General features: G+C 50.9%; 1 protein-coding gene and 1 long non-coding RNA gene across 8 annotated transcripts in view; one reads left to right on the forward strand and one right to left on the reverse strand.

The window, feature by feature from the left end:
- Positions 1-10,183, reverse strand: part of SAMD11 (sterile alpha motif domain containing 11) — a 158,919-nt gene extending 148,736 nt beyond the window's left edge. The window contains exons 1-5 of one of the 5 annotated variants that reach the window (XM_068158313.1): positions 10,073-10,183; positions 7,736-7,821; positions 2,882-2,924; positions 2,056-2,129; positions 743-1,563 (exon numbers count right to left, since the gene is read on the reverse strand). In XM_068158313.1, coding sequence (XP_068014414.1) covers positions 743-1,547 — 805 coding nt within the window. In that variant the 5' untranslated portion in view covers positions 1,548-1,563; positions 2,056-2,129; positions 2,882-2,924; positions 7,736-7,821; positions 10,073-10,183. Of the gene's footprint in view, positions 1-25; positions 45-742; positions 1,564-2,055; positions 2,257-2,881; positions 2,925-7,735; positions 7,822-10,072 lie in introns of those variants that run through there. The other 4 variants (XM_068158311.1, XM_068158310.1, XM_068158312.1 and 1 more) reach the window with 4 other exon arrangements.
- Positions 833-10,109, forward strand: LOC137451121 (uncharacterized). Of its 3 annotated transcripts, none has more exons than XR_010989725.1 (4): positions 833-980; positions 5,259-5,385; positions 5,790-5,953; positions 7,555-10,109. It is a non-coding gene; the product is annotated as an uncharacterized lncRNA (long non-coding RNA). The 3 variants fall into 3 exon arrangements; XR_010989727.1 differs by having other exon boundaries at positions 8,532-10,109; XR_010989726.1 differs by having other exon boundaries at positions 5,790-5,868.
- Positions 10,184-11,935: the final 1,752 nt, after the last annotated feature.

Consider the following 11,935-nt stretch of genomic DNA (forward strand, 5'->3'; position numbering starts at 1 on the left):
GGGCAGCCGGGTCCCCGCTCTCCACCTGCCGCCGGCACCAGCAGCTCCGGTGCCGGGACTGCGGCGCTGGGCGGGAGGGCAGAAAGGGAGGGAGGGATGGGATAGATGATGGAGGCAGGGCAGGCTCCCTCCCGTCAGCAGCCGCCAGCTCCGCGGAGGTCCCGCACCACCCAACTGCGAGGGGAACACCCCCCCTGCCCGCCCCGCCCGCCGCCCCGCCGGGGCCTGTCCTCACCCGGCGCGACGGAGCTGCGCGGTGCCGCTCCCCCTCCGCCGCTCCCCGCCGTCGCCGGCAGCACGCACGGGCAGGCGGCTCCGCGCCCCCGCCGCCCCCCGCGGTGTTCACCCCGCACCCAGCCATCTGCCTGGTATTCAAACCTCAGCCCGCCAGAAATTAAACTTCCCTCCAGAAGAGACCCCCACACCTCTCCCTCCAACCACCCCACCCCCCCAACATCATCACCCCCACCCACCCCAAACAACTGTTCCAAAATCGCTCGGAAAACTTCGCCCGGTATCGGGGCGCTCGGCGAAGGGGATGCGGTAGAGAGGGAGCAAGGGTGTGCGGAGAAGGGGGACACGGCCATACGAGATCAGGTCCTTGAGCTACTCTCCCCTCATTGCCAAGACTCAGCCTTCTTCCCCCACCCCTCCCTCGGATCCCGCTCCCAAAGCACGGGGGGGAAGAGGGAGGATGCTGAGGAAGAGCGGGGAGCCGGCACAAGCCGAGCGCTGCCTTTACCTTTGTGCCTGATGCTGCGCTTCCAGTCCTTGGCTGTCTCCCTGCCGCTGACAAACTGGAACTCGTTGGGGGTGAGCCACTCTCCCCGGTACCGGATAGAAGGTCCCTTGCTCCCCTGGCACAACTTATTGATGTAGAGCAGCGCCTTGTTCTCCCCGCACTCCACCTCGATGCAAGGCTCTCCGTTGTCAAAGAAGGGCTGAAAATCCGGGATGGAGGAAAACCTCTCCAGCATCAGGTCCTCGGGGAGGTGGTGGGGGTGGTGGGGGTGGTGGGGGTGGGGATGGTGGGTCTCGTGGAAGCCCAGGTACGCGCGGTGGGCAAAGATCTGGTCGTAAGCCGGAGGGTGCGGGGTTACCACCGGAATGGCAGCGGCGGCCAGAGGGGCGAGATAGTCAGGTAAGGTTTCCATGGGCTGGTTAAAAGCTGCCAGGGCCATCTCTTCCCTGTCAAGTCGCTCCTTCTTGATAGCAGGCATGGTGCTGCTGAGCTCCCCGTGCGCCCTCGTCTCTCCAAAGCACAGTGGCTCTAATGTCTCCGGTTCAACTTGCCCCCGCTCTGGCTGGAGTTTGGATGAAATGCGCCAGCAGCAGCAGCAGCAGCAGCAGCAACACCACAAGCACCTTTGGCGCTCGGGTGCCGGAGGTGGCTGGTATCCCCCGGAGCAGCCCGCTAACAAATCTCCTGGGCTGGCTCCCCAGCAGAGCTGTCTGGGATCCCTCTCCCACGGAGAGCCTAATGTACCGTGGACCCGAGAGCTGCTGTGTGGCTCGCAGATCTGCCCCTCCGGACTAATACCTGACATCTCGGAGAGGTCCCTGCTGCCGTAGACATTATTTTGGTTTTAGGGGAAGGAAAAAAAAAAAAAAAGGAAAAAAAAAAAAAAAAAGAAAAAGAAAAAAAAAAAAGGGAAAAAAAAAGGAAAGAAAAAAAAAAAGCAGCTTATTGATTCCCCGAGATCGACCCACCTTCTCGCCAGGCTTGGAGGGTTCCCCGCAGCCCACCCACCCCCCTTTCTTTTCACCCTCCTCTCCCCCCACCCCCTTACTCCTTCCTTTAAACTGACACCTGGTTTATTTATTTATATGCAGTAATTAAAATTAAGCGCTGCTCCTCGCCGCCGCCGCCGCCGCCACCCCTCCCCTTCGCTCCCCTCCTCCTCCGCCGCCGCCGCCGCCGGCGCCCGCCGGGCGCGGGCAGGACGCGGCCCCCGGCCGGTGCCGCCTCTCGCTGCTCGCTGCCCGCGGGGCTCCAGACAGCCGGGCGGAGAAGTTTCCCCGGGGCCGCCCACCCAGCCACCCAACCACCTTCACCTGCACACTGCAGCCTGGCCCCGCTCCCACCGAAGCCTTTATGCTCACTGCCAGCTGGTGTTTAATTTCCACTCCTGCGCGAAATGTTGGAAAGCAGGGGGTTACTTTGCGTTTATCTATAGGGGTGCGTATATGGCTATAGAGATCTATGGCTATATAGCTGTAACACACATGCACGGACACACACAGCCGCGGTACTCGCTCGCCACACCGCTGCCCCCAGCCCCTAACGTCTCCCACCCCCGCCCCTATGCTGGGCGCCGGGGCCAGGCTCCCCCCGGTCGGGGCAGACGCGTTATCGATCGGTGCCGAGAAGTCACGGCACAGTTCAGGCTCTGACCGAACGCGCTTCCCCACTCCCCGCCGCCGCTTCTCCAACTTGGCCCATTTAAAGAGCGGAGCCGCTCGCAAGCGCCGCGCCGGCGGCGGCGGCGGGGACAAGGAGGGGGTGAGCGACGGGCGGCGGGGACAGCGCCGGCAGCTGCCAGCACAGCGGGGCTTGCCCGGGGCTCCCCCGGCTCCCGCGGGGGGCACGGCATCCCGCCGCATTCCTGGCTGTATCCCCCCCCACGCCGCTCGCTGTTCTTGGCAAAGCCCCCCCTGTGACCCTTGCAACGTTGCACCTAACTTGTAACCAAGCTCCAGCAGTCTTTAGTGACCGAGCAAAGCTTGGGAGACACAGGGGATACATTTGTTTTCCATTATGAGATGTGGCAGACAAGGCACAAGGTCCACGTGGAGCTGCCCCGGGAGGACGTTGTGACCCAAAATTAAGTTGTGCGGTTGTTGCAGAGATTTGTCACATCAACAAGATGGAGTTCCATACCTTTGGATGCTCAGCAGGATGGACTGTGCAGGGAGAAGCCCACCTAGAAGGGAAATTAAGACGAATTATCCCCTTAAACACGGCACAAGCAATACACCCCACACACTGGACCACTGGAGGTTCTACATCAACATAAGGAAAAAAGTCTTCCCTTTGAGGGTGGCAAAGCACTGGAGCAGGCTGACCAGAGAGGCTGTGGAGTTGCCATCTCTGGAGACATTCCAAACCCACCTGGATGTGTTCCTGGGTGATCCTGCTCTAGTAGGGGGTTTGGACTAGATGATTTTCAGAGGTCCCTTCCAACCCCCACCACTCCGTGATCCTGCCACTGACAGAGTTAGTAGGGTAGTTTCAGAGCCCCTGCCACTTCAGCACCATCTCCCAGACGATCTCAGAGCACTCCCAGACAAAGAGAAACAACACCACCTCCTAGCACCTAGTTGAGGACAATGCTTGTAGTAACTCAGGAGTTCACATTTGTGCACCAAGCGCCTGAGATCCTACAGGCCTTGTTTCCTGCCCTCCTTAGATTTCTGCTTATGGGTACCTCTCACTACAGAAAGTCCACCAACAGACCACTTCTGTGACAAGCTCTTGCTTCATACTGGTAAAGGCAGAGGAAACCAACTCTCCGGGGTCCAGCAGATCTGGGAATGAAATCTAAGGCCCAAACATCTGTTCCCCCTTGATTCTACCTGACCACGATCCCTGTTTCTTGCCTGTTTATGCTCAAGCAGTGCAAGCTCTGGGAGCCATCCTTGCTTCCTGCTGTAGCATGGAGGCAGATACACACACCCATCAAACCCTCTCATTTAGGCTTTCAGGCTTAGGCTCTTACTCTTAATGTTTCTGATTGCTCAAGATGACAGGGGAAAAATCACTTTCTATTATCACCTAATGAACCAAGGAAAATGCTTAGGAGAGGCTCTGGGAGGCACAGGCATTCTCTGTGCAAGTGTGTGAGAGGATTGTGGATAGGGCTTAGGTGAGGAGGCCATACAGTGAGAAGAACAGCTTGCTCTTATGCTCCCAGAAGATCTTCATGCCTGGCACCCCTAGACCTGCTTTGAGCTCTCTGCAAGGGCTTGAAAACTACTTCAGGCGTCCTCTGGCTCCATCCTCTTTATAGCTTGGCCTCATGAGACTGATTTCTTCTCACTGGCCATGGGGTTTTCTCACTGCACATCAGCTCACTTGCTTTTTACCTCTAAAGAAGCTGGACTCGAATCAGGACCTAGTCACAAGGGAAGAGAATATGCTGAGTCTTCAGTCTACAAGGGCAGCATCTACTTGGCTGTGTTTCATTCCTGGAAAAGACATCTGACGCCAGTCATGCCATAGGTGCACTGGCCAAGCTGTCAGGAGGTCCAGCACTAGAAGAAGGTGCCTGCTTGGTGGTGGCTCAGCATGAGGCTGGTTCATGGCTTGGACCAGGTAGGGGTTCTCAAACACTTGCAGTGTGTTCTGGCAGAACTCAGTAAAGTTTGGCCTGCACAGATCCAGGTTGATTCTCTCAGTCTCTTGCACGCACTAAAAGTTATTAACAAGTCCTCCCTCCCTGCTGTAATAAAGAACAAGAGCTCTGTCTGGATGTCTTGAGTTCAACAGCAGGAGTCTAAAGTTATTCAGATCCAGTCTCTTAACAACAGAGCTTTCAGGATTAGTGTAAACAGATTCACCACTGGAGAGCAGATCAGAGAGTCCTAAGCAAATCCACGCACATGTGGTTAGAGAGAGTGAACCAGGTACACTTTGCAAATAACACAGAGGAACTGGAACCTGTTTTCAGGTTTGGGGGCACAAATCACCATCTCTTTCTGTCGTGTGTTTCCAAGGCACCCAGCAAAGTGAAAGTTACGACTCTTCATTTGCTCACAGAGGCACTACCACAGCAAAGAGAGATCATTTTCCAACCTTTAGTTCTCTACCTGTGGAACACAGCATGCTGGATTGAAACAAAACCTGCACCTTCTGTTTCTCTCAGGCCACCAACTGCAGAGAGCTAGCTGTGCTGTAGAGCATTTTACACAAAGAGATGGTGCTTCGAGCACAGGTCTAAAAAGTGAAGAGAGAAGGATTTCCCTCTTTGTTCTATCACCCATTTCATGGGTAAATGACTTATCCTGGACATTCCTCCATTACTCCCCCTATAAAAGGAGAAGAAACTTCCTAGATGTGTATTTGTCATTTACATGTGTGACAGCAAACCTCTGAGTTTCTAACTGAGATCAAAGGTCCTTTGTGCTAAGTGTTTGAAAAACTCATTGCAGATGCAGGCCCTGCCCCTTTACAGGACAGACAGGTTGAGGCTGGGAGGAGACACCCAGGCACATGTAAAATGTTCAGAAACTAATCCAGAACTTCTCTCTCTTTGCAGGGTTGCAGCAGAGATTCCATCCATGCACCATTATGCCTCTGCCCCAGCTAAGCCAAACGGACAGATACAACACTCTGTCAGCACAGCTGCATCTCTAGCACTGGGCTTGCTCACCTTGTGGGAACAGGTCTGTAGCATGAGTTTCTCACAGTCCAAAACCATGCCAGCAAAGTTCTGTCCTATGCACAAGAAAACCTTAGATAATAGAACAGGTTTTTCAACAGCTGGGGTAGTGTCCACTGAGTCATGGTGTTTCCCCCAAGGAAGCTGGGGTGCTTAGCTCTTTAAGTCTGCAGTTGAACAGCTCCTCTCCCTGCTCCCACAGAATTACTCTGACACTATCACACCAGTGATGGAAAGCATCAGCTCTGGCCCTACCAAATCACTGAGCCTGCCAAAAAAACAGGGCAGAATGCCAAAGAGCCACACCACCATCTCCTGAGCCAGCCAGATTCATGCCTTCCCCATTCTCAGAGGACACCAAGGCTACCAACCAGCACTTACTGCTTTGTGTCTGCTTTTCCTCTCCAGGTGTAGCTCAGCTCTGTGCTCACTGTGTGAACAGCCAGCCATGCTGCCAGAGTCATGCTCAGCAGGATCGGGATTGGAGGTAATAGTAGCCTCAGGCCAGACTGCTTCATTACCAGAGATATTTTGACAGCCCAGCAGCAAGAGCAACAGCAGGGAGGGCACAGGTGGGTATTCAGGGGAGGAGGGTTGGGAAGGAGGAAAGCATCTCTGATGAGATGCTTTCTCAGGAACTGCTGGGCTGTGCCCTTCTTAATCCCACTGACACAGAACACTGCCTCTTGCACCAGTTTACTGGAGTGAAAATGGAGCACTGTGGAACTCTGGAGGTTTTTCTGTCTTTCTTGAAAGTAGTGTCATGGTAGTGTGAGCTCACACACCAAACCAGAGCTGGAAGTTGCTTATGTCCCCAGCTCATGCAGGCAGTTTGTAGGCTTCTGAGAGAACAGCCTGGGACAGTCAATGGTGGTTGAACAAACTCCCTTCTCATCACACTATTTTTACAAAGCACCTCTTCCAAACCCCTCCTCTACATGTGCCCTGTGTAGCTGTGGTCACCCTTCTCTCTGACCCTTTACTTTTAAGGCCAGAGCTGCCTTCTTTGCAGTTGCAGTCATTGGGCAGCTTCCCTGTGCTTCTCTCTGCATTAACTCTATTTCTTTCTGCATATGGCAATTACAAATGCATCTTCCTCCCTTGCCTGTTCCTCTCCTCAGAGTTTATTTATTGCTGATTTGTAACTGTTGTGAAAGAGTTGAGATATCAGAGTTGAAATGCATAAGAAAACCTCCACCAGACTTCCCTCTTTTCCCTAAAGCCTTTGTTTGTGCTGGCTCCACTCTGCTCCACTGCTAAGAAAACCTCTCTGTATCAGAAGATGGTGAAATGATGCTCACATTGCATTAATCTAGAGCTTGGCTGTGTCCCAACCCTTCTTGCTACTCCACTTCCTTACTTCCTGCCTGTTTCCCTTCTTATAATGACAGTAACAAAGACACACTAAAAAAGCCCCATAACTGTCCAGAAAAGGCTGGAGTCTGCTGCTGGGCTGAAAGAATAAAAAGCCAGTGCCCACTGAAAAGAAGCTCCCAGCAGGTGTGCCAGCCCAGCGTCAAACAGTGCCCTGAAAGAATAAGCCATGGCTCTCTCCCTTAGTTCACAAGTGGCTGCAAGCAGGTGAGCACAGCCAGAGCACTTTTTCTGGGTTAGGAGATGAAGCTGTTAGCTAATCCTTTGAATGTAATGTGTCAGGAGAGTCTAAGGTAATCAAGGTGTGACTGCTTTTAATACATGCTACAAAGATCCAATTAAAGACGAGGTAGAACCTGCCTTGACCAATTTAGGAGGTGCTGAAGTACACATGACCTGAGCTGGCTTATAGTTTGTGAATGCATTAATTAGAGCTAATATGTTCTAAAGTCTTTAAATCATTGGGCATCTCTGCAGACAAGTTTTGTGTTGTTCTAATTCTCCTCCTCTCTGGAAATTGATGTAGTGTAGTCAGTGCCCTAGTAATAATGGAATGAACATACATCCCCTCTCCACCAGTGTAACTGCACCTCACTTGGAGAGCTGTGAGGGTGGCAGAGCAGTGGTACAGGCTACCCAGAGAGGTGGTGGAGTCTCCATCTCTGGAGTCATTCAAAACCCACCTGAACACCATCCTGTGCAACCTGCTCTATGTGACCCTGTTCTGGCAGGGGGGATTGGACTCTATGATCTCCAGAGGTCCTTTCCAAACCCTAGCATTCTGTGATTCTGTATCCAGGTCAATGCTGACAGGCAACCACAACTTCAGTGTGACCAAAACTCTTAGGTGGTCTCTTCTACATGTACATCATGAAAGAAAGCAATACCCCAAGACATAACCCACAAACAGTCCTGGGCATAAGAAGCAGAGTCTCAGTGAACTTGTGGAGCCAAACAGACATCAACAGCTTTGTACTCACTCCTCATTGTTGTGAATAAATGCTGGGTGAGGGCCACAGGAGGGTTTGTCCTCTTGGGGTTTGGTTTTCTTTTAGATCTTGCATTCCTACAACAAGAACACCAAAAAAAAGTCATTCAAGTTGCCATGACTACACTGCAACAGAGTGCTTTAATCAAACAGAAACTTAGATAAGATAGTAGAAAAGAACAACAAAAAGCAAAGTGAATTAGAAAAAATACCATCTTGAACTAGGGGTCTACCCATTTGAACCTTCTCATGGGGATCTGAGTTCCTTGGAAGAAAAGCAACTTTTCTGCTCCTTCCCTTGTGTTGCTCTACAGCCATGGTTTCGTGCTTGTGGACAAGAGAAGCTGCCTGCTGCAGCTCGTTAGCACCAAGTTGTATTTGTCTGTCAGATTTCCAAACTTGAGCTTTCCTGCAGGCATTCCCACTTCTGTTTCTGCTTTGCTTCACTGTGTGCCTGCTGCACTTCACCTAGTGGCTCCAAACTCAGGTTCTGCACTCACAGAACAGAGAGGAAACCTTTCTGTCCAGCAGGGTTGGGAAGCACAACCCTTCAGGTTCCTCATTCGTTTCTGTCTCATACTAGAGACTTCCACAGCTCTGTTTTCTTTAAGTTCAGTAACTCAGTCATTGAGCAAAAAAAACAAGTAATTGTGAGTCATAACACACCACAAGTGGCAAATGCAGAAATGTCAGAGCAAGTGGTTCACAAAGCAGTTTGATGCCCAATGCCTAAAACTGCCCATCTGAACTCTTTGGCAAACACTTACACACAACTATTTGGTTCACAGCAGGAGGAATGGATTTAGTTTGTCACGCATCTTCCTTGCCTTAGCCAAAACCAGTCCACATCCAGATGTGGCACAAACTGTTTTCCCCTCGCTCTCCACGCTCAGAAGGCATGTGTGCAAACAGATATGTTGTCAGCACACGCCTGGACGAACCGCTCTGCTCGCTGTCGCGGAGCCTAAAGCTTTGCACCAAGAGGAAAGGATCAAAAAGCATCTTGGACACTGCAGTGTTTGCAAAAGCCAGTCCTGTCATCTGTTGTCTGTAGCACAGGGTTAGCCCTTTGCTGTGGATAAACTGATGGGAACAGCTACAGCCCTGTAGCAGTTGACACACAAGAGCAGCAGTGACAGCCTGGCACCGAGGGTCACGCAGCGTCAGAGCCAGCCGGGCACAGGGCGACGCGCGGCTCTGTGCGCTCAGCAAACAGACTGAGGGCAAACAAGAGAGCTATTTTCTTCTTTGGTTTGTGCCCTGAGAAAGACAGGAAGAGCTCAAATATCAGACCTGAGGCTCTGTGAGTATCAATTGGTCAGAGACACGCTGCTGAAAATACTGAGCTTGGCTTCGCAGGAGCAGTCACCAGAATTTCAGTTGTTAAGATCTCAGCCATATGGTAACTCGCATCTCATTCACGGCAGACTAACAGATGTGCCAACAGCTGAAGGGGCAAAAAGCTGGGTTCCAACACACACTTCATTTTTCACCACCCAGGAAAGACTTGAGAGGAAGTTTGGTCCAATTACTGAGGATAAGGAGTGGATGAAGGAGATGTTTTTAAGCTCCTCTCTTCCCTCTTAAGTACGTGAAGCGTGCAGACATTTCTCACATGAGCTTTGCACCCAGAAGCAATGCTGGCATCAGCCATAAACCACTCCATGGAGGTTAAGGCTGCACTGACCCAAAAATAAAACAGCCTCATCCACTGTAAATATCCAGAAGACACTCCAGTCTATTACACCCAACTGCTTGGGACTTACTTTCCCTTTCAAAGGAGTCTGTCTCCATGGTATGGTCTCTAAGCACAGTTAGAGCAAAACACTGATTAGGATGTGTGTGGGAACAGCATAGGAAACAAACATAACATTGCCCTGACAAAGTAACTGACTGCATTTACAGGGATGGTATTGCTTTTAATTAGCCTTAATTTCCAAATAATTATTGCTTGCTCAAAAAAAAAAGAAGAATAAAAACAAACAAACAAAACCAAATCTTTATGGATCCATAAATTATTGAGTGCAAGATTCTCCCCCTCTCTCCTGCCGCCCAAGAGAGCAGACCTAGCATAACTCACCAGGGAGTTTGCTTTACTTGGCTGCAAGAATGTTCCTTGTTCCAATGGATTTGGTATTTTTGTTATAACTACAAAGATCCTCTCCCTGCTCACTGAGTCAATATGGAAATCAAGTCTCAAACTGGATAAACTTTCAGACTCCCATGAGCACACTGTGCTGCTTAGCAGTCATCTGGGTGCTTGCACATGTGCACACAAACACTGGCCACACACACACGTCTGGCCACAGCCACCTATGCCACTTCCTACCTCATTCTGACAGCCTGGTGGGGGTTGGAAGGGACCTCTGAAGATCATCCAGGCCAACCCCCCTTGTAAAGGTCACCCAGAACAGGTTCTTCAGGATCACATCCAGGGGGGTTTGGAATCTCTCCAGAGAAGGAGACTCCACAACCTCTCTGGGCAGCCTGCTCCAGGGTTCCAGCACCCTCAAAGGAAAGAAGTCTTTTCCTCATGTTCAGATGGAACCTGGGCTCCAGTTTGTGCCCACTGCCCCTTGTCCTATCGCTGGGTACCGCTAGAAAAAGCCTAGCCCCATCCTCCTTTTGCACCCCACCCTTTAGCTATTGATCAGCCCCCCTCTCATGCTGCTCTTCTCCAGGCTAAACAGCCCCAGGGCTCTCAGTCTTTCATCCTCACCGAGATGCCCTTCAGCATCTTTGTAGCCTCTGCTGGACTCTCTCCAGCAGTTCCCTGTCTCTCTTGAACTGGAGAGCTCAGAACTGGACAAAATACTCCAGATGTGGCCTCACTTAGGTCAGAGGAGATGAGGGGGGGAAAGAAGCTTTTGTAGTTTGCTTCTTGGGTAGGTGTATTTTAATTCACAAGGAGATCCTCAAGAGGTGTTAGAGGGAGTAGCTGGCACGGCCCATCTATCTGTGTCACTGCAGTATCGAGGCTCTGTTATCTCATTGCAGCTTATAGCTGATTATGGAAAACATTTCTTTAGCAAGCTGGGGCCCCGTCAGTGGAGGGCAAATGCCCTCTCCTGTGACATTCCCTGGGACTGTTACCAGAGCAGAATTTGTCTGCAGTAAGAAATTCAACATTGAAATTATTGAGCCATTCCATCCTGCCAAAATCCCACTTGGGAAGCTTTTCTGAGAGGCACTTTTCTGACCTTATTTGTATCACTCAGCTGGGGAAAGGCATTTTTATGTGGAATATTCACAGAGATCATACTCTCATACCTGCAGTATGTAACTACATTGATATTTTGGCAACTTTTTCCACCCCACCCCCCCCCAAACAAACAGATCTTTCCCACTCTCTCTCATTCTCCATTCTGCCAGTGCTGTGCCACACAGGAGAAATTCTTCTGGAAATAGTAAAGAAACCTGCAGAGCAAGGAGCATCTCTCCTCAGAGCTTCTGTTGAGACCAGGTGTTTCAGGACTGGATTTATCTCCTCGTGGAAGAGCCACGAAAAAAAAGAATCCTCCCCATCTGATTTCTGCTCATACCTTGATCTGTGGCCCATTAATGAGCAACTTATTGCAAAACCAAACCAAACCAAACTAAACCAAACCAAACCAAACCAAACAAAACCAACCCACAAACATCTTTACATTTCAAGTCATTCTGCTTAGCCTGGATGCAGTGTTCAGGAAATCTGGCTGCCAGAATCAGCCTTTCAGCGTGCACATTCGCAATGACAAATTCAGCATTCCCTTTCCATTGATGTTCTTGGAGCTGCCTTCAGAACTGCTGCTGCAGTAGCTACCACCAAATGCCACCAAAATCAATAAATCCATTTATTGGACTAGTCATAGAGAGCTGCAGCAGTGAGACACAAACTTCACCCAATGCAAACGTCTTCCGAGCAGGAGGAGATAAACAGTTCTGTCCTCCAGGAAACTTGAGTGAAGGAGGCTGGAACCTTAAGGATGTACATGGGAAAGGAAAAGCAATTCAGGGGACAATACAAATAAACACTAGCAGTAACTTAAGGGGAACAAGAAGGGGGTTGTCCCAAGCACTGAAAATATACCTCTGGGACTGCCCAAGGCCCTCAATTCAAGACAGGTCTTTCCATCAGCTCCCTAAAACGCTCAGCAGTCAGATCTGGACCCCCCATCCAATTATAAGATGAAATGCAGGAGGATCAAAGAGA

Source organism: Melanerpes formicivorus, unplaced genomic scaffold, assembly GCF_026170545.1.
Source record: "Melanerpes formicivorus ecotype bairdi unplaced genomic scaffold, bMelFor1.0.p_v2 SCAF_39, whole genome shotgun sequence".
NCBI classification, from domain to species: Eukaryota; Metazoa; Chordata; class Aves; order Piciformes; family Picidae; genus Melanerpes; species Melanerpes formicivorus.